Source organism: Callorhinus ursinus, unplaced genomic scaffold (genome assembly GCF_003265705.2).
Source record: "Callorhinus ursinus isolate GAN/ISIS: 27379988/994484 unplaced genomic scaffold, GSC_fseal_2.0 scaffold99, whole genome shotgun sequence".
Lineage (NCBI taxonomy): Eukaryota > Metazoa > Chordata > Mammalia > Carnivora > Otariidae > Callorhinus > Callorhinus ursinus.
The window spans coordinates 30,833-52,621 of record NW_027397161.1 but is presented as its reverse complement, the minus strand read 5'-3'; the positions used below and the strand labels follow the sequence as shown (position 1 = coordinate 52,621).

Here is a 21,789-nt window from a genome sequence, read left to right as displayed (position 1 = left end):
TTTTAAAAACCTATATATTTAGGGCGCCTGGGTGGCTCAGTTGGTTGGGCGACTGCCTTCGGCTCAGGTCATGATCCTGGAGTCCCGGGATCGAGTCCCACATCGGGCTCCCTGCTCGGCGGGGAGTCTGCTTCTCCCTCTGACCCTCTTCCCTCTCGTGCTCTCTCATTCTCTCTCTCAAAAAAAAAAAATAAAATAAAATAAAAATAAAAACCTACATATTTAAAAACAAATCTGAATTCACAGGAGCATGTGATAAGCCATGATATTTTGCTGTTAAAAGGGCCTTTTACAAAAAGGACAAATTTATGGATAACCTGCCATATAATACATGCAAGACCAGGACATTAGGAATTAAGTCACAAGTATATTCCATGGCAGAAAGACATTTTTATTGTTTTAATAATAAAAGACAACATAAAAATAAAAATTTCAGTTGACTCAAGTTTATCTTCTGCAAAGAGTCGGCCTGAGCTCAGCCACGCCCCCAACTAGGGTCAGTGAACGTCAGCGATGGGGGGACCGTTCTTCTCGGTCTTAGTAGCCACGCCCACAGTGCGAGGCCTCGGGTCAGTCCCGTGAGTCTTCGAGGAAGGGGGAGCTTGCACCAAATACAAGTCGACTGTGTCAGTAAGCACGCTGTCTAGCTCGACTGGTGCATTCTTCTTCCGAGCCAGACTTCTGGATGCAGGCAGCTGTGCTGGCCTTCAGCAGAGGCGGGAACCCGGGTTAGAACCGACCACTCCCGCAGAGAAAGTGGAGCCTCTCGGCTAGCGCTCTCTGTTCTCTGCAGACAAGGGTCAGAGCCGGCTGGAAGGCACGGGTGTGGTGGGGCCGTCGGTGGACTCAACAAGCACAGGGGAGGCCAGCAAACAGATGTCTGTGTTCCTTGTGCATTCAAGACTTAAACCGTTAGTTTAGCAGCATACACGGAGACGCTTACGACTTCACGTGGTCATTTCTAAACACAAACTGCTGTCTGGCCACGTAAGGATAGTGTCTGAAAGTCTGCGACAAAGGGAGGCTTGCGCGGGAGGGCCTCACTCGGGCCAAGTGACCACTCTGCGGGACAGTGCACTGCCGGGCATGTGTGGATGCTGCAGAAAATCCTACTCTATACACACATTTTGATGACTTTTCAATAACTGAAGGTGACATTTAACTCAAGTTTGCAGCATTTAAGACAGAGAAGCAAATTCTAAGAGCGGGAGAACAGACATTTGTCGATCTGTGCCTTCTCAGAATCAGCCAGAGTTGACTGTACCCGTGGGATGTGTCTTTCACTAGATAAACGTTCATTCCTCGCAGGGGGCAGTTCTGTTTTATCCACACGCACTCCTCCTAGAACCTAGCTCAGAGGCATACCCATCATGCATCCGGTATCTATCTGGTGACTTCGAAGTTGCTTAGTACAGTGCTTTACAACCAGGAGTTAATGAGTGTAAGTGATGGACACACGCAGGAAGCGTCCTGTACCACGTCAGAATTTTAGGCAAGTGCTGGTGGGCAGCTTCTGTGCGTACCATGCCGTACAGGTATGTGCAAGGCCTAAGTCAACTGTTCACTTTTCCAACACACTTGCATTCCCAATACTTGAAATAATCAATTAAATATCAGGTACCACATTTAACTAGTGGTTTTTGAACTTTAAATCAATACATACAGAAGATTAAAAAACGCCATCAATTTCTTTATAGCTGCACCCTCTAGTGGACTTTCTGTCTTTTAAAAATAAGACCATCACACCGGGGATCACACCGGCACCCCACCCGGTCCGTTCAGAGACCCTGTCCGGTGTCTGCCTGTCCTTCCAGCCCTGCGTTCTCCCCGTCCCGTTCTATGAACGGGTGAAAACGGTTTAAAACATAAATACACTATAATCTTGAATTTAAAAATTATCTAAAACACAGTATCTTAAATACAACAGACTGTGGCATAGCTCCATCAAGCTTACACACATGGCCATCAGAATAATAAGCCTTTTGGGTTTAAAAAGGACACTCTCGGACAACTGACCACCCGTTCGTCTCCTCTTCCGGACTACATTCTCAGGGAAGCCCTGCCCTGCAGAGACTTAGTTGAGAGGTCAGCCCTCTCCCTCAGCACGCTGGCCTCCTCCACACTTGTGCCCTCCTGCGCGCTCCTCAACAGGAAGTGGCCGATGAAGAGCTTCAGACCTTCTCTCAACAAGCCCAGCTTCGGGTTGTCAGACACTCTGGAAGGGAGGCGCATAAACGTGCATCAGTGATGAGCTAGTCTCTCCTGACTGCGGTTTCTAGGACTGCAATTGGGAGGCATAACCTAATTGCTTTTAAAAATAGAATTCTCAATTAAGAGCTTAACAACATATTCTACGTGTTAGAGATCACTAGTTTGCTATCAGGCAAGTTTCATGTTCCCCAAATCGAATGCATAAGATATCCGCTTAAAATGAAAACTGGAAATAGTGTATTAAGCTGCACCTAATGTGTAAGTCAACGTAAGTGAAAATAATTCTGTCTCTTTTCCACATGTTTTTAACAAAATAAGCTGGGAACATACCTTGCAAAAATTGAACCAAGGTCTTCAACTTCTGTTTCCATTAACAGAATATATAACACTTTTCGTAAAAAGTGGACTCTGGGTTTATCCAATTCACTGAATTCAACTACCTAATTAGAGTCAGGACAGACAGAACAAGTTACATTAGTCAATTTTTTCAGTAATTTCTAAAAATAGAGTAAAAAAATCACCCGTCCCCTTTAAGTAAGACTGTTTCCAGCTACAGAAGATGAAGCGCTGCAGGTGGGCAAGGGCGTGGGGCCGGGGGTCTCGTGCGCTCTGCCAGCAGGGGTGTGCACACTGCTGTCGAGAGCAGCCTGCCCCTGCGGAGTTTCCAGGAATCAGGAATTTAATCCTAGAATTGAAACATACGTATCTCCATGCCTTAGAGAAACTACCCCCTAATTAAAACCATACATAGAAAATTTGGATCTAGGAGGAAAAATAACTCAGATATGTTCTCTAAGAATTACATATAAATTCTGGTCCACTTACACAATGGAATATTGCACAGAAGTGATAAACCAGAGAACAAAATCACAGACACTAATGTGTCCATATTTCAAACTCATGTCGACTCAAAGAACTGTGAGAGGATATTCGGAGCGTGGGGCAGGGTACTGCTGTCCACACGGAGGGTGACAGTGTGTGAAATGAGAGTGCCATCTGAGGGAAGAGTTCCAAAGCACGCCTGGGAACCAGAGAGGGCCCTGTGAATGGGTGGTGGTGGGAGGGGGGAGCGAGGACCCTGGGACAAGCTTCAAGGACATCTCCAGGTTCTACTGAATCTAGAGAAACACTGTACCCTCTTCTATTCAGAGCTCAAAACTTGAGCGAACTGCCGGCAAGATCTAGTCCAGCAATGAGAAGGCATGTCCTCTCCACACTTTATAGTACTCTCATTTTTGGTTCAGTGGCCCAAACCTAGTCCTACACCCCAAAGAGGCACAGGGAGAACCCGCCTCAGGGCCCTGGTGGACGGACACACGCGCACAAGCAGGAGACCGCACCTGCAGTGTCTGCAGGTCAGGAAGCACGAGGCACAGAAGCCCAGGCCCGGCACTCTCTCTGGCCCTCAGCTTCCCTCACTGTCCCCGTTTTAAGGATGCCCAGGCCCCAGTGGTCCTGCTGTCCAGGCCTGACGGCCACCTGGCACTCCACATCCTCTGTCTAGGTTCCCCTGTCCACTCCAGACCAACAGCAGGATACCTGTACCTCACTGGCTCGGATGCGACACAGAAACACGGCAGGGCTGGGGTACGGCGGGGGGGCTGCCCATCACAGAGGGAGAAGCAGAGAGTCCTGCACCACAGCTCACCTGCTCCTCGGCCTCCCCATCCCCCTCCCGACTTAGCAGCGGCCAAGAACTAGGACCTGCACGTGGACCCAAAGTGCAAACGAGATTCTTGGAGGTGAGCAGAACTGTAACCGTGCCTTTGAGTATTTACTTGGTATGTTTATGTGGCAAGCTACTCTGGCTACTTTCTAGGATGGCCAGGGCGTTACAAACACACTTTCCAGGTAAGTCAGAATCTAAGGAAAGGCATTTTCTTAAGGTACCAAATATAAACAATTATGCTATCATTTTCATTGCTTTTAATAATTTCATCCATGATACAAACCTTTAAAATAGAAAGTGGAAGTGATTTCGTCTTCAACAAGTGGGCTACCAGGTGAACCAAATTAGAGAAATTAGTGGCTGGCAAGTTTTCTAAGTCCCGAAATTTATCCCAAATGCTGAACTGGAAAGTCATCTAATAGAACAATTGAAAAAGAAGAAGAAAGAGTTACAATGCAGCCCACTGTTGGAACAAGTCGCTAAGGATGTAATCTAGATGTATTCTACGGCTCATTTGCTTGTAGTGTCTTCAAAGCCAAGTCAGAACGAGCCAGGAGCAACACACCCCCCTTTCCTACACACAGTGCCACGGTAATTTCTTTGTTGTGGGTTTTCGCCTCCAACTGGCAGAAATGTTGAGAAAGATCAGAGAAGGCTGGTGCCACCTAAGAACAAGGAGGCACTCCCCCGGGGACACGGGCCACACGACCCCCTCCTCTGCCACAGAAAAAGGGGGCCTGGCACCCCCTGCCCTGGTCACTCCACCTCCACAATGCCCCCCTGTTCTCCCCGAGGGGGCGTGGGCCCTGGGACTGTCCCCCTGCACACAGAGCTCGGCCCAGGCTGGACGCCTCACTCGGCACTTCTTCCCAGTGGGCTGAGCCAGAGAACCCTACGAAGACAGCGGAGCACAGGTGACTTGGTGGGCTGCTAGCAGGTTACCTGGAACCTCCTCTGGTGTTCACAGAACTTGCCAGCCAGGAATGCGTAGAAAGGGTTGAAGGTTTTCTCTTGAAGGCAGCAATCCATGAGAACATGAACAATCTCCCGCTCCTGCTGGTCCTTCAGCCCAAGCCTGCAAAACAGAGACGGCGAGGAGTAAGAAATCTCTGAGGAGAGCACATCCTGCCTGGCAGTTTGGTTCAAAAGGGACGGAGGACGCCCGGGTATTCTGCATTCGAAGCACATAAAGGAAAATCAGTTATCAGATTTGTTGAGAAATATTTTGTGAAGGTACACAGGTACTTTTAAAATCCTTTTACAACTAATTACAGAAACTACACCAAGTTTTAATTTAGAAGTAATCAAAAACACAACCTCAATATGAGAATTTTAAGCAATTTATGACAACCAAGAGTCACTGTGACTAATTAGCTGGTCACCTAGTACTTTTAATCAAAATATATCATAAAATGTTTTGGAACTACCAGTGGCCAGTCAGCAGGAGCAAGACTGCTGACTAGTGCATGCCTGGACCCAGGGCAGGAGGAGAGAGGACAGCCCAGCAGCATCCGACCCAACCCTCCGTGACGCAAACCCAACTGTGCGGATTTCTTCAACAACATCTAATCAAAGTGTTTGCACTAATGCTTACTTCAGAAGCTTCTCAAACGCGTCCAAAAAATCTTCACTAGTCATTATTGTACAGAATATGTTTCTCCTGACATCAGTGTTCATTCTCTGCTTTCGGGCAAGTTCTAGTATCTTCCCGCTAACCTGAAAGAGGAGCAATTGAGGCACAGACCACACGGACGTTTCAAGGAAAAGTTACTCTGGTTTAATGTGGTTACGAAGTTTCTAAAAGATAACAGGTATTCTTCCATGGCTTTACCGAAGATTAATTCTAAGTCACGAAGATTAATTCTAAGTTACGTGGAAATACATATATGTGAGTGCTAAATCTTTATTCTTGGGTACATGCCCATGAAGAGAAAACCACAGCAAGAGACAAAGCAAGGCACGGGAGGAGAAAACCGCCTGATTCGGGGGAGCGTCTCAGGAGCAGCACGACCTGTCAGTCCGGGCAATGAGGACATAAGTTAGAAGTGGCCACAGCCAGGACGACACAGGAGGTGTGACGTGGGATCCTGAGACAAAATACGGTATTAGAAGAAAATGAAGGAAATCTGAATAACATATGGACCTTAATTAATAATCAAATACAAAGAAATACAAAAAATTCCAACAATTTGAAATCCGAGCCTAATGGACCAGAAGCCACACCTCCTGGGAAACCATCTACTTCTCAAGGCCAGCATCTGCAAACTTACTATTCGGGTTTTCCTACGCTCCCCTCACTCCCCTCAACTTTTAAGTCCTTTACGCATGTTATTTTGGGACTTAAACCACAGAAATGAATGAAATCGTAACATACAACAAAGGGTTTCTGTAAGGTCTCTGCAGACACTCACGCCAGCACATCTCATAACATGCAAGGGATCAGGTGGCTCCTGCAGGGCAGGCCGCGGGACACTGGGGGACCGCGCAGGGCTCTCGTACCGTCCCCGAGGGCTGCTTCTCCAGGACCTTCTGCTGACTGTTGTCAATCATAGGAGCCCCGCTCCATGCGGACCCCACGATCCACCAGCGCCCGGTCTGCTCGGCGCTCAGGATGCCATCCCAGGAGATGCGGAGCTGAGTGTCCGTGCCGGAGCCAGTGCTCTGTACCTGACAGAAAGGAGCCAGTCAAACACTTCTGTTGGCTCCTGGTGGGCACCACTGTCACCCTCTGGCTTCTCTTGTCTTTGACCCTGAATACTGTGCTGAGTCCCTGACAGCTGGGACAGTTAGCCAGTTTGGAATAATGCCACAGGTAGAGGTAAACTCAATGCTCCCCTCTGAGGTCTGTGGGTCTATCACCCCACACGCTGCTGTCTATGGAAAGCTGTCACACCAGGGAGGAGGCTCGGACGCAGGCCCCGAGGAGAGCTGCACGGAGCTGGTGGTGAGACCTTGCCCAGGAGCGCCTGGGGTTTGCCAAGCCAACGATTCCAGAGGTGCCCAGAGCCAGCTGAAGGACCCCCTGGCTGGGGATGGCGGTGGGTCTCGGCTGCAGCCCCACATCAGGAGTACCTAGGCAGCTTCAACAGGTGAGCCCCCAGCACCCCGAGGCGGATGTCACTGGTCTGGGTGGGACCCTGGCCTGAACCCTCCTTCAAAGCGGTCAGAGAGGTGTATTGCGCGGCCAAGTTGGGCGCCACAGGCTAAGTGCTGGGGACGCCGAACTCACAGGGACGGCCCCGCACCTGGACCACTCCGAGGGTCTCAGCACAGAAATGTGATGTTTCCTCTCAGGATCCTGGAACTCTTATTAACCAGACACGGCACCTGACTTAGAGCCCCAACTGCCTTCCACGGTTTCACAAGGAGCCCATGCAGACATGGGAGCTGGAGGTGAGGAAGGGAAAGTGCCTCACCAACGCTCTCTCTAGCTTCCTGAGCTTCTCCACAGGCTCGGGGTCATAGCCTGGGATTTTACGCATGTCATTGTTCTTCAGTGCCAACATGGTCTCCAGCATAAACCGAACCTTTAAGAAAACAAAACAGAAGAAACCATCATTTCATACAGCCCGGACAACGGACCCTCCGCCTGGGAAGAGCTACACTGGCCGTGCACAGGGTCACTGCTGCCGACGGTAAACCGGAGACGGTCTTCCAGGGAGACAGTCGCCGCCAACATGACCTCTTGCTCAGGACCACGTATTTCAGTACGATGGTGCCACCTGTCCCCTGGCCTCCTGAGCACCTCCCGAGATCGGATGTCCTCTCATCTGCCCCCTGCACCTCTGACCCGCCCCCAGTCCCCCTCCCGCCCCCACGGTTTTAGTTACGTGATATTTCAACTTCTTCCCCATTCCTGGCCTTCGTACCTTTTTAACTTCTAAATTGAAAACGTCGTAATTAGAGAAAAGTTGCAAGTATAAAAAAGAATTTTTGCATACCCTTCTCTGAGATTTCCCCAAATACTACTTATTTATTGAGATCTAATTCACACACCATAAACCTCACTTGTTTAAAAGTGTACACTGAGCACATATTCAGGGGTGTGCAGGTACCAGGATCAATTTCAGAACATCTTCATCGTCCCCAGAAAGAAACCCCAAACCTATTATGGGCACTCCCCATCCCCCCATGCCCCGGCAACAGAGGCTACATCCTGCCTCTGCTGACTTTTGTGTGTTAAACTTGGAATCTGGGCATCCAACCAGGGACAAGTGCTTCCCTGGGACGCTCTGGGGCCTGGCTCCAGAAGCCCCGTCCTGTTCCCCTCCCCTCAACAACACAGCTGAATGCTGGTGCTCTGAAACCTCGCGGCTCTGTCCACACCCCACTGGGTGCTAGCAGTTCCCCAGCCTGCCCAGCCCCTGAGACCGCACCTCTTCATTTCAGGATTTCCAAAGTGGGCCTGTCTTCCCTCCTGAGTCTGTCTCCTCCTACTGTGTCCTGCTGTCCACCAGGGGTAACCCTGGCCCTTCCTGTCCTTCACACCGCCCTTCCCTCCAGCCCACGCCCTCCGGTCACCTCCAGCTCCTAACCCCACACCCACTGCTACTATGCTTAGGCTCCCTGCCAGACCCCTGTGGTGGCGTCTCCCTGCCCCGCCCACCTCCCCCTTTTCTTGGTGTAAAGTGCCATGAAAATAGCATACATCATTTACCTGCTCAGCTCCCTTTAGGTAGGGCCTCTTAAAATCCCAAGTCCCTGAAAGGGTTTACAAGGCCTCTCGAGGCCAGCCTCTGCCTGTTCCTCCTGCCCTGCTCCCCCGCAGGCTCCCGACAGAACATTTCTCTTGTTCCTAAAGCGACATCCCCTTCTCCCTTGTGGGCTTCCCAGGGCTCGCCCATGCCTCTCAACCGGCAGATAAGGTAGGAGCCACAATCAGCCCCCGCTTCCTCGATGGGGAAACCAAGGCTTGGAAGACTCAGGGCCCATCACTGTTAAGCAGCAGAGCAGAAAATCCAAGAGTGCTGATCCCTGACGCCCAGGCCACATAGCCCTCCTCAGTAAATATTTTTTGAATGGATAAATGTTAAAGAAACTGATTCTTAAATTCACAGAATACCTGAGTTCTTAGCAGAAAAACAAAGTTCATTCACATACTGATTGATAATAAAGCCACAAAACCCGATGAGGCAGAAAACAATGGGGATCACTGAGAAATTAAATGCGATTTTACCCCAAACACTTATTTTTAAGCTCTGGTCAGTGTGTGAGCACTCAGGCACTCAGGCAGCAGGTCAGGCGTACCCTGGTCTGGTCCTGGAACTTGCCACTGGCCTCGCTGGCTTTGGCCTGGGCCTCCACGATCAGTTCCTTAAGTGACAAAGCATCATCTTTTCTCAACAAAAAGCCCACGTTTTTCAGCATTAACAGGGTCAGTTCAATATCTTTTCCTGTGAACGTTCCGATAAGTTTTTTCAAAATGTCGAAGACCAGGCAAGCCTGTACCACGTGGAAGTTATACAAATGGGCGACAATGGTGAGCAAGTTCTCACACTCCTTCCCTTCACCTCCGTTCTTATAGACGGTGTCAAACCTCCTCACCACGGCCTCCAAAAAGTGAGCACCGACCTGGACAAAGAAGGCAGAAAAAATATCACTGCAAACATGTAAAAATCAAACGTTAGCAGCTATTCGCAGGGATCCTTCTTCCTCTTTCAACAAACTAAAATGTATGTTGAAAGCTGACACATAAAATATACACACAGTAGGGTATAAACCCCAACATGGCATGAATTTTAAAAACTGAAGTCTGAATGTACAGTGCTATGCACGTGGGAGAAGGCCACAGTGGATGATGACACCCTGGGCTCTGCCGCGGCTCCCAAACCCTGAGTACATCCACTGGTCTTTATCATCAACAAGGTCGTATTTTTGGCCAGCAGCCATTCTGGTTCCTTAAAAAAATAAAATTATTAAAAAATGTCAAGAACACATCTACGGCTCTAAAAATGTACTGCTATTAACAACACTCATTTCTCCGGCTCAAGTTAAAGCTGGAGGGGGACAGAGGCAGGGGCTCGGTGCTGGCAGGGAGGGACGTTGGCACACCGGCCACGAAATGACCACCTGGAATGTGGACGAGGAAGAATACTGTACTCAAATATGACCTGAAGAGAAATCAGAACTCTGCAGATAGCAAGAAAAATTCAGGCATAAAACATATTTAGGTATGTTTTCAATCACCTGAGTAGAATAATTACGTTAGCATTTGTCAAAACTTTATAGATTCCCGTTAGTATCTTCAAAATTAAATATAACTTAGTATGACTTCTATTTTTTAACATGTTATTTTTCAGTAATCTGCACACCCAACGTGGTGCTGGAACTTACAGCCCTGAGATCAAGAGTCACACGCACCACCAACTGAGAGAGCCAGACGCCCCTACTTAGGATAACATTTAAAAATACGAATAATGTTCATGTTGCTGAAGTTACTTAAGAATATACATTAATTCTGACTTGGGGAGTTTAACACAGAACTGCACAGACCTGATTTTTATTTCTAAACGATTGAGAAGCAGTTCAGCAACTGACAACACGGGCTTCGTTAGACTCTCTCCTTCCATGAACTCCCGTGAGCATGTTTTTCTCAAAGAACTGCAAGAAGCATACTGACACCGGTCCCGGGAGCGCGTCATCCGCTAGGAGAAGTGCTAGTGGGCCTTGTTAGCTAACTACCATAACGGCTTCCCACGGAACGAGTCATTTCAGATATCCTTCACGCCGTTAGCAGAGGTTTGAATGAGAAGTAGGACCAATAACCTCCTGTGTTCAAGGCCAGGGAATCCCTGCATGTTGTGGGCAGTCAGGGCCTACAGCTTTTACTGTAACTCAAACTACTGTCCCTGTGAGAATCCTCTTGATTACAAAGTACACGGTGTGAGGCGGGAGGACGGGGCGTGCTCGGAAAGCCCTCTAATAATGGTACTGAATCATGGCACTCCCGGGGCACCAGGAATGGCATCCGGTGACTCGGTGACACTGCAGAATGAGGAGAAGAGACTCGCAGAGTCTTATGTGAAAATGAGGACAGTTCTTAGGAAAAAAACAATTGCTTCAGAAGGGAAATTCTCTAAAGAGCTGGTACAGACGTCATGGAGGAGAGTCCTGCTGCCCAGAAGACTCGGGGCCTGTGTCTTTCTGTCCCCACCTCCCGACACCCAGAAGGTCCTGGAATCGGCACCTTCCAAACCTCACAGGCTGTGACTGCTGCAAGATGGGAAAGCCTGGTTCCAAAAGTTGTCTGCGGAGAGCGATGAAGCCTGCAGCGGCAGGACAGGCGGTAAGGAGAAGAGACTTTCAACCTGAAAACTTCCTCCCGCTTCAGGCAGAAGTTAGGATGACTAACCGCCGTCTACCGAGCGCCTCCTATGGGCCAAGGCCCCGAATACACTCGCCACATGTAGAACCCACTAAACCGACTCTATGCGGGAAGACACTGGCGCAGAGACTGCCAGGTGACAGTGGCTCCGTCTCCCCACACAGCGCACCGCTTTCACGGCAGAACCTCTAGCGGCAGGGAGGACACGGAGTCTAGCAAGTCTGTGGCCATTAGAGTGAGCCCTGCGCAGGCCTGCTCTGCAAGACTCCAGTGAGTTCTGGGAGCAACGACAAACAGAACGAGGGGAAAAGCGTGCAGACCTGGGTGCTGACAACAGCTCCAGAGGGTTCTGTAGCTGCCACGTGGCACAGCACACACTTCCCCCGGGCTCTGCTGTGGGCGTGAAGTGCGGCTGCCCACCTGCCCTCCAAGCCCTGCTGGGAGTGGTGAGGACAGGTGGAAGGGAGGCACAAGAGTGTACACCTCCCCAAGGGCCAGGCTGTCCTTTCTAGGGGGCAGGGTGATCAGAAAGCAAGGCAACCAAAACCACCATGAAAGATACTGCCCCAGAGAAAGACCCACAGGGTCAGTGAGTTCTTCTGAGTATGAACATCACCTGCGACAAGGAAGCCCTACTCACGAATCGTCCGTTCATTCCCGCGCCGCAGTGTAAAGTCCTGTGATGAGAGCGGTTTCCTCCAACAACCCTGGGAAAGGCCACACCGGGGGACAAAACAATGCTGGGCGGCTGTGACTCACCATATGAGGGGACAGAAGAAGCCTTTCTATCAGAACTGGAGCCGGCACGACACAGCCTCCCTGACGCTAACCCAGAGGGCCACCAAGCGAGGACAAAGAGCACAAGACGAGTCGGGACAAGGACACGCTCAGCAGCACCTCTCTGGGGCCGGGCATCGTGACGGAGTCCTGACAAAGGCCCTGCTTCGCAGAGGAGGGCGCGGGAGGGAAGGTCCGGGCCCATCTGGAGGGCGCGCAGGCGGCCTCAAGCCCCGGCCCTGTTGCAGGTGTCCCTCACTTAATTAAATCCGGGTTTCCCTCCCGTGCTGCTGGCCTTCTCACTTATGAAAGAGTGCTCTCCACCCAGCACGAATACCCAGGTAGTAAGACCACCCGGAGCACTGTGTTCTGAATATCTGAAACAAGTCCCTGTTAGAGTTGGAATACAAGGGAAATGAAGGCAAGTCCAAAATGTCAGGCCAGAGAAAAATAAATGACGAAGGCACATTAGAATAGCCCAAACACAAAATCAAGTGTTCATGTGACAGACAACACAGGACCCACCACATGGAGCCCACTGTGAAGCACAGCGCAGGGGAAGGGAGCCCTACCTCAACCCCGACCGTGTGGTGAAGAACGCTGAGCAGGAGCACGTGTTCCATCACCAGCCTGCTGGGCATGGCGGTGTCCGGGGCACAGGCACTCAGGAGGGCGCCCGTCAGGGTGTTGTTCATGTCCTTCCGGCTGTGGGCCATGTACAGCTCCTCCAGCTGCCTGCTTACGGAGGCCATGCTCGGCTCACTCACCCTGCAGAACAGCAGCGAGCCTCACATCGGGAATGATGTTTTAGGTCGACTTAAAAAAACGAAAGTCATCAATATTACCAATACCCCCTATGTTACATTCACATTTAACCCACGAACAGCTTTTATCTCGCCCAATAACCCAGCATATACTGCCCGTAATAGTACATAATCCTCTGGAATCCTGCAGTTCCCTAACTGCTGTCTTTCCACTTGAAATGTGGCCCTGGGGAAGCACACAAAGGACTCTTTAAGACCACGGAGACTGCAATGATGATAGTCCACTGGTATCCCGATCCAGGCTCCCAGGCAGAGGCAGGGAAGCATCCTTACTCATCACATCAGTATGTGCTGTTGGGAAAAAGTCCCACTTTCCCACTTTTTGGTTAGTGGCCAGCATAAAAATCTTCAGTTCCCACACTGAGAAAAGGTTGCTCCACTTGGTAGAGGGGAAGGATGGATATGCACCTGGAAGATTATCACTGCACCTATGCTGACACCGAGCATTCAAATAGCATGTTTGGTAAAATTCTAGGATGTACAGTGTTCTGTTTTTGTTTCTGAATTTTTTTTAGGGGTAGTTGGGTGGCTCAGTCAGTTAAGCATCTGCCTTCGGCTCAGGTCATGATCCTGGGGTCCTGGGATTGAGTCCTGCGTCAGGCTCCCTGCTCAGCAGGGAGTCTGCTTCTCCCTCTCCCTCTGCCCCTTCTCCCTCACTTGTGTGCACACACGTGCACTCTCTCTCAAATATCTTAAAAAAGTTTTTTTAAAAGATCTATTTATTTGAGAGAAAGAGACTGCAAGTGTATACAGGAGTGAGTGCGGGGGAGGGGCAGAGGGAGAGGAAGACAGCATCTTTTTTTTTTTAAAGTATCTTCTCTTTTTTTAAATATTTTATTTATTTATTTGACAGAGAGCATAAGCAAGGGGAGCAGCAGAGGTAGAGGGAGAAGCAGGCCTCCTGCTGAGCAAGGAGCCTGATGCAGGACTCGATCCCAGCACCCTGGGATCAGGACCTGACCTGAAGGTAGGCACTTAACTGACTGAGCCACCCAGGCGCCCCAGGAAGACAGCATCTTAAGCAAACTCCCGCTGAGTGCAGAGACCGACGTGGGGCTCGATCTCAGGACCCTGAGATCATGACCTGAGCCGAAATGAAGAGTCGGACGCTCAACTGACTGAGCCACCCAGGCACTCCGGAAACAGTGTTTTGTTTTCATTAAAAACAAAGCAGTGGGGGCCGGGGGGGGGGGGGGAAGGACTGGGTGTGACCACAAAGGCTAGAAGGAAAAGCCGCGTGGTGCTGGGAAGGCCCTGTCTTCACTGTGGGCAGGGACCTGACGCTTCCTGCTGCAGAGGACGCACACATGTGGTACCACAAGAAAGGAGCAAAGGGGGCTGCAGACCACATTCCTGAGCCGGAGTGCCACTGCAGGGGGAGGACGGGCCCTGCCAGCCCTGTTCCTGGGACGTCTCAGAACCACCATGTGGGCACCTGTGTGGCTTTCAGACCTGAAGGGTTCAAAATACCAAATGGAAAAGGTGGGCTTCCTGCTTTTCAGGGGACAGATCTGGCTGCAGGACAGGAACAGAGAGGGGCTGATCAATCACCACAGCCCCGCCACCCCATCACTTATAGTCTAATTCCTGGGAAAGTTTCTGTAACTTTAGAAAAACAGATGAGCTCTTGGCACAGCATGGGATGGGAATGGGCGAGGTTACCTGTTGATCAGACCTCTGACGTGTTTCTGTAGTCTCTCCAGACCCTCCTTCTTCTGACCACCCGCTGTTTCCTCAGCTTGCCTCACGTGAGGGGGGATGTACTTGCCGTTGTTTTCACAAAGACTCTGCTTGAAAGGACAGAGTCACAAAAATTTTACACGGAACAAGTTCCTCTTCTCTGCTTACTACGTTCATGTTTACGTATTAGAGTCCCAAGGACGGGCAGAAGTTGTAACTACTGACTGACCACTGTGACTTAATCCACATCAAAAATTTCCCGAGTGCCCTGGGGAGTCCTGAGGGCTCCCCTCACCAGCCTGTGGGGGGGGCGGGTCACCCCTGCCGTGACTATCAGAGTGTGTTCTCATCGTGTTCTCTGCTCTGTGACTCTTCAGACCTGGCCGCGCCCCCTGGCAGCTGCCCACCAGAGCTCTCCACTCTGTACTCGCCCAGGCTCAATTTATGGCCGGCACGGCAGTACACAAACACCTCAATTACACGCACCACCAGTTTTGGAGGAAGAGTGTCCTAAAATAACTTCAAACTTGTTCAAAACTAACATGTAAGTATACGTGACAAAATCAGAATCAATCCGTTGCTCAGTATTTCCTACATCATCCACGTGCAAGGCTACAAATCATTACCACTGATACCATACCAACCCTCCCTGGGCACCTGAGTGAGGGCTTTAGGAGACAAACATCTGTAAGGCATGATCCATGCTGTTAGGGAGTTTAACCTTAGTTGGAGAAATCACATTTATGTACACAGAAACTGTTGCTCTTGAGATACCCATTAGTTCAAACTGTATACTAACTATACCTCAACAGGCTGTGAAAGAAAAGTTAGGAATAGTCCAAAACAAAAGTTCTAAGAGAGGAACTGACAGCAGTTACACACTGCTCGAGAAGTGCCCGCTGCTAAGGCACAGGCCGGAGGCGAAAGCCCGTTAGTTCATATACTTAAGATGGGAGCCTCCCAGAGATGTCGCGGTGAACAGACAACCACAAAGAGTGAGATGAGGGAAGACGGAGCAGGCAGAACACATCCACGTAGGGGCAGAGAGCTGTGCGGCGAGAGTGAGGAAGGACGTGCGTGCAGTCACAAGGCTGCCTGTAAGGAGCATGCCGAGGCGAAGCTGCGTTAATAGCAAGAGGCCAGCCCGTGAAGGCCTTGACTGCTCTGTCATGGATCTTGAACTTGATCTTCAACGTACGGCTTGATCCCAGGGAGTGCTGTTGACTAGCTCTGTTTCAGAGATTCAGTGCAGGAGTAGCTGGACAGAAGGACCAGGTGAGGGCAGAGCCGAGTAGGGGCCGCTGCCGATGTCCCTGCGGAACACAGCAGTGGCGGGAACAGAGCGAAGGGGGAGCGCATTCAAAGTCAGGTTTGGACAATGAGGCAGTAAACACGGAATGAAGGAAATACCACCTTAGGACAATCAGTGGGGAGGCCATTACCTTTCTGGGGTAAGAAGATCTTTAGACCGTTTCTTGCTGCTGTGGACCCTAGGCCGCCGGGGTCGGTGAAGGACCTCCAGATGGCTGCACGAAAACTGGCTCTAAAAACCACTGACTGGGTAGCTTTGGGGGAGATCATACCCCGAAACCAGAAGGCCACTGCTAACTCCCTGAAGTCCTGGAATGAGACACTTACCTCCAGGTTGGCTACTCCCCCTGAGAAACCACCTGCTATCGACTGGGCTTACGACAAGGCCAATGTGGCAAAGGCTGGTTTGGTAGATGACTTGGAGAAGTTTAATGCCCTGAAGGGTCCTGTGCCAGAGGATAAATATACTGTTCAGGGGGATGCTGAAGAAAAAGAAGATGTGAACAGTTGTGCCGAGTTTTTGTCCCTCTCAAAGGCCAGGATTGAGGAATATGAACAAGAGCTGGAGAAGATGAGGAACGTAATTCCATTTGATCAGATGACCACTGAGGACCTGAATGAAGTCTTCCCAGAAGCCAGATTTGACAAGAAGTATCCCTACTGGCCGCACAAGCCAACTGAGAATTTATAAACTCGAGTTGGGGAGAAAGCTCTGGCCCTCGTGTTGTAAATGCTGGACATTAAAAATAATGATACGGAAAAAAAAAGATCTTTAGAGATGTTTTCTCCCTGAACTGTTTATTATGTAAATTAAAAAACAGGACAGACATAAAAACCCAGTTCACCCACACCTGGCTCAACAATCACCAATCCACCAATAGGGCACTTCTGTCCCGCTCCTGCCATCGCTTGTTATTTCAGGAAAAACCCCGGAGAATCTAGGTTGCTCCCATGATACCTGATCTGCTGTGTCAGAGTCCTCAGAGGAAGGGTCACTCCTTTCCTCTGCAAAACGGACTCTCTTTTTGCTCCTCTCCCGCGTGGCTCTGCCTTCCGCGGTCTTCCGCTCCCTCTCCTCCCCGACCCGCGCTCCGGCCGCCGCGCCCGGCTTGCTCGGTTCTTCCGCACGCTCCTCCTCCTCCGCTTCGCCCTCGGAGCCGCTCTCCGAGCCGCTGTCGCGGAGCGCCCGTCCGGCACGCCGCCCCTCCTCCTCACCGCTGCTTTCGTACAAGCCACTGCCGTCTCCAGGTTCCAGGGCCCCCAGGACGTAGTCGAGCCCATCGCGGGCAAAGCTGGGCGGGACGGCGCTACCGTCACCCCTCCTCCTGCGCTTGCTCAAGCCGAGGCATCGCTCCAGCTTTCGGATCTCCCGGTCCTCCTCCTCGTTGGCCGCCAGAAGGGCCCGCTTCCGAGCCGCAGCGGCGGCTGCAGAGGGCCTGGTCGTCCCGGGGGGGCCGCTGGCCTCGGTGCGGGCCCGGGCGCCCTTGGCCTGGGGATGCCGCCGCCCCTCCCGCGGCGCTGGGGCCCGACGAGGGGACGGCCGGCCGCCCTCCCCCGCCGCCGCCGCCGCCCCGTCCGCCCGGGGGCCGCTCGCTCCCCCTGCTCCGCCGCCGCCGCCCGGACCCGGGCCCTGCGCGGGGCCCGCAGTCCTCTGAAGCCGGCGCACCTTCCTCAGGTGCCGCTTCTCCTTCCTCAGCTCCCTGCGGCTTCTCCTCCCGCCGGGCCGCACGCGCTCCCCCGTCCGGGGCCCCGCGGCGCCGCCGGGGATCTCACCCTCGGAGCTCGCCTGCACGAACTCCTCCACTGCTAGCTTTAGCCGCCTCAGGGCCCCATCCGTGCCGCCCGCCGGCCCGCGGCGCATCCCGCGTCCCTGCGGCCTATCGGGCCCCCGCCCCCGGCAGCCGCGCCGGCGCGTCCCTCCAGCGCTCGCGGACGCCGCCATTCTCCGGGATGCTCCTACTCCGGCTTCCGGTCGGGGCGGGACTTCCGGGCAGAGCGGGCGCTGCGCGAGACGGGACGGCGTCCCCTCCTGGCGGGAGGGCGGCAGCGCGGGGAACAGCCCAGGAGCAGACAGCGCCTGCTCCCCAAACACTTTGTAACGGCGGCGTAACACAAATACGTGCTCATTTAATGACTGAGACCGTACAGCTTACGGTAGAGAGGCCTCTTGGCGACCTGCCACAGAAGGGAGCGTAGTTGTCTGGAGGGCGTGACTCTTCAGACGTGCTTGCTTCTCATACATCCATAGGGAAAATATTAATGTTGTTTTCTGTGCGTCTTTTACGGGGAAACTTCATCCCAGCTTATTATTCTGAAACTTGCTTATTTCACTCAACCTCAGGCCTTGGATCTCTCCATGTACGGTGCAATGGCTCACCTCATTATTTATTAGGGTTGCCTGGCTTCATGGGATGATGTTCCATGATTCCTCTATCAGTACACCTGTCCCGGGATGAAAGTATTCGTGTCTACTAGAGGCTGAGAATGTGACCTTATTGGAAAGAGGGTCTTTGCAGCTGTAATCAAGTTAAGAGGCGGTTACACCTGAAAAGAATATAAGACTGTATGTTAGTTATACTTCAACTAAAAAAAAAAAAGGTTTTTCCTGGATTTCCCAGCGGGAAGTTCGGATGCACAGGGAGAAAGTCACAAAGAAGCGGGTACAAGCCAAAGAATGACAAGATTTGCGGGAACCAGAGGGGCTGGGAGAGTTCTGGAACAGATTCTCTGCTGGAGCCCAGGGAAGGAAGGAGCCCTGCCTACGCCTCGATTTCCCACATCCAGCGCCGGGACGAGACTGAATTTCTGTTGTGTTAAGCCTGCCTGGTGTGTGGCGCTTTGTTACCAGGTGACTTATACTAGGAAACTAGTATAGCAGACAGGAAGGAGGGAAGCAGAAACAAGCAGTACTCGCGGCCTACTGGTGAAGAGAAAAGAAAAACTTTGGGAAGGACAGGAGTGACAACCAAATAAAATTTCAGAACTCAGCGTTCTCGGCAGCCCGGGCTCTGGGGCTGGGGTTCAAGTCCTGCCTCCTAGCTGGGTGACCTTGCTCAACCTTGCCGAGTCTCAGTTTCTCTGTCTGCAAAATGGGCGGATGGTAGTGCCTATCCCACCGGACTGTTGTAAAAATGAACGAGGTTTTAAAAAGTAACTTCCTTGTTTCATTTCGTGGTGAACTTAAACCGCTCCCCTCTTGCTGCCCCTCAGTGGCTCTGCCAGGTTCTTGGTTCTTGGTCTGTCACACCCTCACTCAGAGTCTGATGCTGCTAGTGGTCTCCTTTCTCATCTTGATGGGGGGGCTGCGGTGCTCCTCAGGTCTCCCCATGAGGGGCTACCAACACTCTGGGAATGAGTACGTCAAAGGCGGAAGGTGGGAGCCTTCAGTGCAGAGAGATGCGGCATTGTCCACCTGTGCAGATCACTGTCTAGGTTCCTGGGGGAGAAGCGTCAGGGGAGGCAGGGTCCCCTGGGGGCAGCCCCCAGTCCTGCGGGTCTGGGGCTCAGGAGCCAGGTGCCTGGGGTGCTGGCCCACCGCTGCTTTCCTGGGTGCCTCCCCTCCCGGGACCTGGGCGTGTGCAAGGGCGAAGCAAGAGCAGGGATGAGAAAGCTTGTCTCCACGTGTCCTCACCTCCAGGCTCTGCCGGGACCCATGCTCCCCTCTCGTTGAATAATTTCTCTGATACTCACTGGGGAGAGGGAGACAGAGACCCTTGTTTCTAACCCATTTTGACAGGAACCAAATGAATTAAATCCATTCAGTAACTTAGAAGGGGTTTGGCATGTCGTAACTGCGAGGTCGGTGTCAGTGGCCTCCCAAATCAGCGGGCATATGCGTGACTCAGTCGGAGCCCTGCCTGCCTCGGCTTTCTTACGGCGGAGGTTGCCCTGCTCCGAAGCCGCGGATTCAGACTCCGCGAGGGATTGATGTGGCTAAATCTTGGGGGCAGTTTTCAACCTTGAAATCCTAAAGTGAGGGAGGTCTTCGGCATTGTTCTGGCTACTTCTCAGTTGGAGGAGCTCTGCATCTCCAAACCTGCACACTGCCATAGCCCCACGGGCAGCGGGTTGGAGAGGACGTTCTTTTTCCCTCGTGAGGGCAGCTGGGGGCGGGGAGAGCAGAGGCTTCACCGTCCCGTTGCCAAGACAAGGAATGCAAGCGTCAAACGGCCCATTAATGGCACAGGGACTGATGCAACAAAGGGTCGCGAGCAAGTGGTAGAACCGGATGCCGGGGCGTGCACGCGGGTGCGCATGCGCAGCACACAGGCGCGGGGGAGGGGCAGGGGCCAGGTGTGACCGCTTGCAGCCCCCGCCCCCCGCCGCCCGCCAGCTGCGTTTTTATTCTGGGAGCACCAGGAAACCAGGGAAATGCTTTAGGTGCAGACGTGGGCGAGAGTGTTCGGGGGTGGCCTGAATAGATTTGCACTGCGAGAAGCTCACCCTCCTGCCTGCGGGGCTGACTGAGGCGGGTCAGAGTGGAAGGGCAGACACGAGGCTGTTGCATCAGACACTTGTCCCCCAGCCTGGAAAAAATTGCGGGTTGGGGCTTTGCCTGACAGCTTTTTAAAAATAATAGCATGAATGATCTATTGAGAGTAATATGATATACAATTTAAAGTGTAGCCTTTAACTCTGTGTCTTCGTCCGACCATAACAGAGCACCGGAGACGGGCGCTTAAACAGCATTTATCTCTCACAGTTCCAGAGGCTGGAGGCCCAAGGTCGGGGTGCTGGCAGGCTCAGTGTCTTGTGAGACCCCCTACCTGGTTCACAGATGACGTCTTCTGTGTCCTCACTTGGTGGGAGGGTGAGGGAGGCCTCAGGGTCGCGTCTCTAAAACCACTAATGCCGTCCCGCCGCTCCACCCTCCTGACCTACTCACCTCCTGAGGTCCCCCTCCCGACACCATCACCCTGGGGGTGAGGACTTGAACGCATGAATTTGGGAGGGGCACAAATATTCTGTCCATAACACTTAGGCTCACAAACTTTTTTTTGTTTCAGTGCATCTATTGATTAAAAAATTTTTTTCTGATGCAAAATAATTCCTGCTCAGCATAAAGAAAGGAACCATTTTTTAAAAAAGATTTTATTTATTTATCTGACAGAGAGAGACACAGCAAGGGAGGGAACACAGGCAGGGGGAGCAGGGGTAGTAGGAGAGGGAGAGGCAGGGAGCTCCATGCGGGACTCGATCCCAGCACCCTGGGATCATGACCAGAGCCAAAGGCAGATGCTTAACCGACTGAGCCACCCAGGCACCCAAAATTGGAGGCATTATAGTTACATATGTAACATAAAAGGGAGAAGTCCACCATATGCTCTTTTTTTCCGAATACATACCTTCTGGATATTCAATGTATATCTTAACTTGCATTATGATTATTATTATTTTTTTTTTTTTTGCCAAAATAGGATCTATTATTTTGCAGTCGTTGAGAGATACAGCTTAGGTTTCTTTCCACATCAGCAGCCTGGGATCGGCCAGCGGCATTAACAGAGGCCTGTGGGAGTGTAGCACCGTGGGCCCTCCCCAGGCCCCCCGAGTCAGAATCTGCATTCAACAGCCTCCAGGATGACTCTTGGCATTCGAGAGTCCTGATTCTGGATCCACCACTCTTTCCAATGGCTTGATGGGCATCACTTTTGTAGCCAATCTGCTAATGAGTAATATTTCATGGTTTCCTTTTGAAAACACATTTCTTGCACTACTAACAAATGCTCTAGTGCACGTCGTGTGTGTGTGTGTGTGTGTGTGTCTGCAGGAATGGGCACATGCTTCGCAGGACCATCATCGTGGAAGTTGCTTCCAGGAACTGTATACATATATATTTTTAAATGCACCAGGAGGGGTGCCTGGGTGGCTCAGTTGTTAAGCATCTGCCTTTGGCTCCGGTCATGATCCCAGGGTCCTGGGATCGAGCCCTACGTCAGGCTCCCTGCTCTGCAGGAAGCCTGCCTCTCCCTCTCCTGCTCCACCTGCTTGTGTTC

General features: G+C 51.7%; 1 protein-coding gene and 1 pseudogene across 2 annotated transcripts; one reads left to right on the top strand and one right to left on the bottom strand.

Annotated features, from left to right (window-relative positions):
* Window positions 1-375: 375 nt before the first annotated feature.
* Window positions 376-17,922, bottom strand: NOM1 (nucleolar protein with MIF4G domain 1). Of its 2 annotated transcripts, none has more exons than XM_073888930.1 (11): window positions 16,755-17,922; window positions 14,468-14,595; window positions 12,554-12,749; window positions 9,128-9,451; window positions 7,297-7,407; window positions 6,380-6,547; window positions 5,475-5,596; window positions 4,823-4,955; window positions 4,164-4,295; window positions 2,542-2,651; window positions 376-2,215 (listed from the first exon to the last, which is right to left on the bottom strand). In XM_073888930.1, the coding sequence occupies exons 1-11, from the start codon at window positions 17,736-17,738 to the stop codon at window positions 2,041-2,043; spliced, it is 2,583 nt and encodes an 860-aa protein (XP_073745031.1). In that variant the 5' UTR covers window positions 17,739-17,922; the 3' UTR covers window positions 376-2,040. The 2 variants fall into 2 exon arrangements, with proteins under 2 accessions (XP_073745031.1, XP_073745030.1); XM_073888929.1 differs by having other exon boundaries at window positions 14,468-14,592; window positions 16,755-17,878.
* On the top strand, window positions 15,793-16,557 carry LOC141371775 (ATP synthase peripheral stalk subunit d, mitochondrial pseudogene; annotated as a pseudogene).
* Window positions 17,923-21,789: the final 3,867 nt, after the last annotated feature.

Excerpts from the sequence above, each read along its gene's own strand:
- NOM1 (XM_073888930.1), bottom strand. The coding sequence starts at position 17,738 with ATGGCGGCGTCCGCGAGCGCTGGAGGGACGCGCCGGCGCGGCTGCCGG. Across the intron at positions 9,452-12,553 it reads ACCACACGGTCGGGGTTGAG|GTCGGTGCTCACTTTTTGGA; the intron begins GTAGGGCTCCCT and ends TTCTTTGTCCAG. Across the intron at positions 5,597-6,379 it reads AGAAGCAGCCCTCGGGGACG|GTTAGCGGGAAGATACTAGA; the intron begins GTACGAGAGCCC and ends CTCCTCTTTCAG.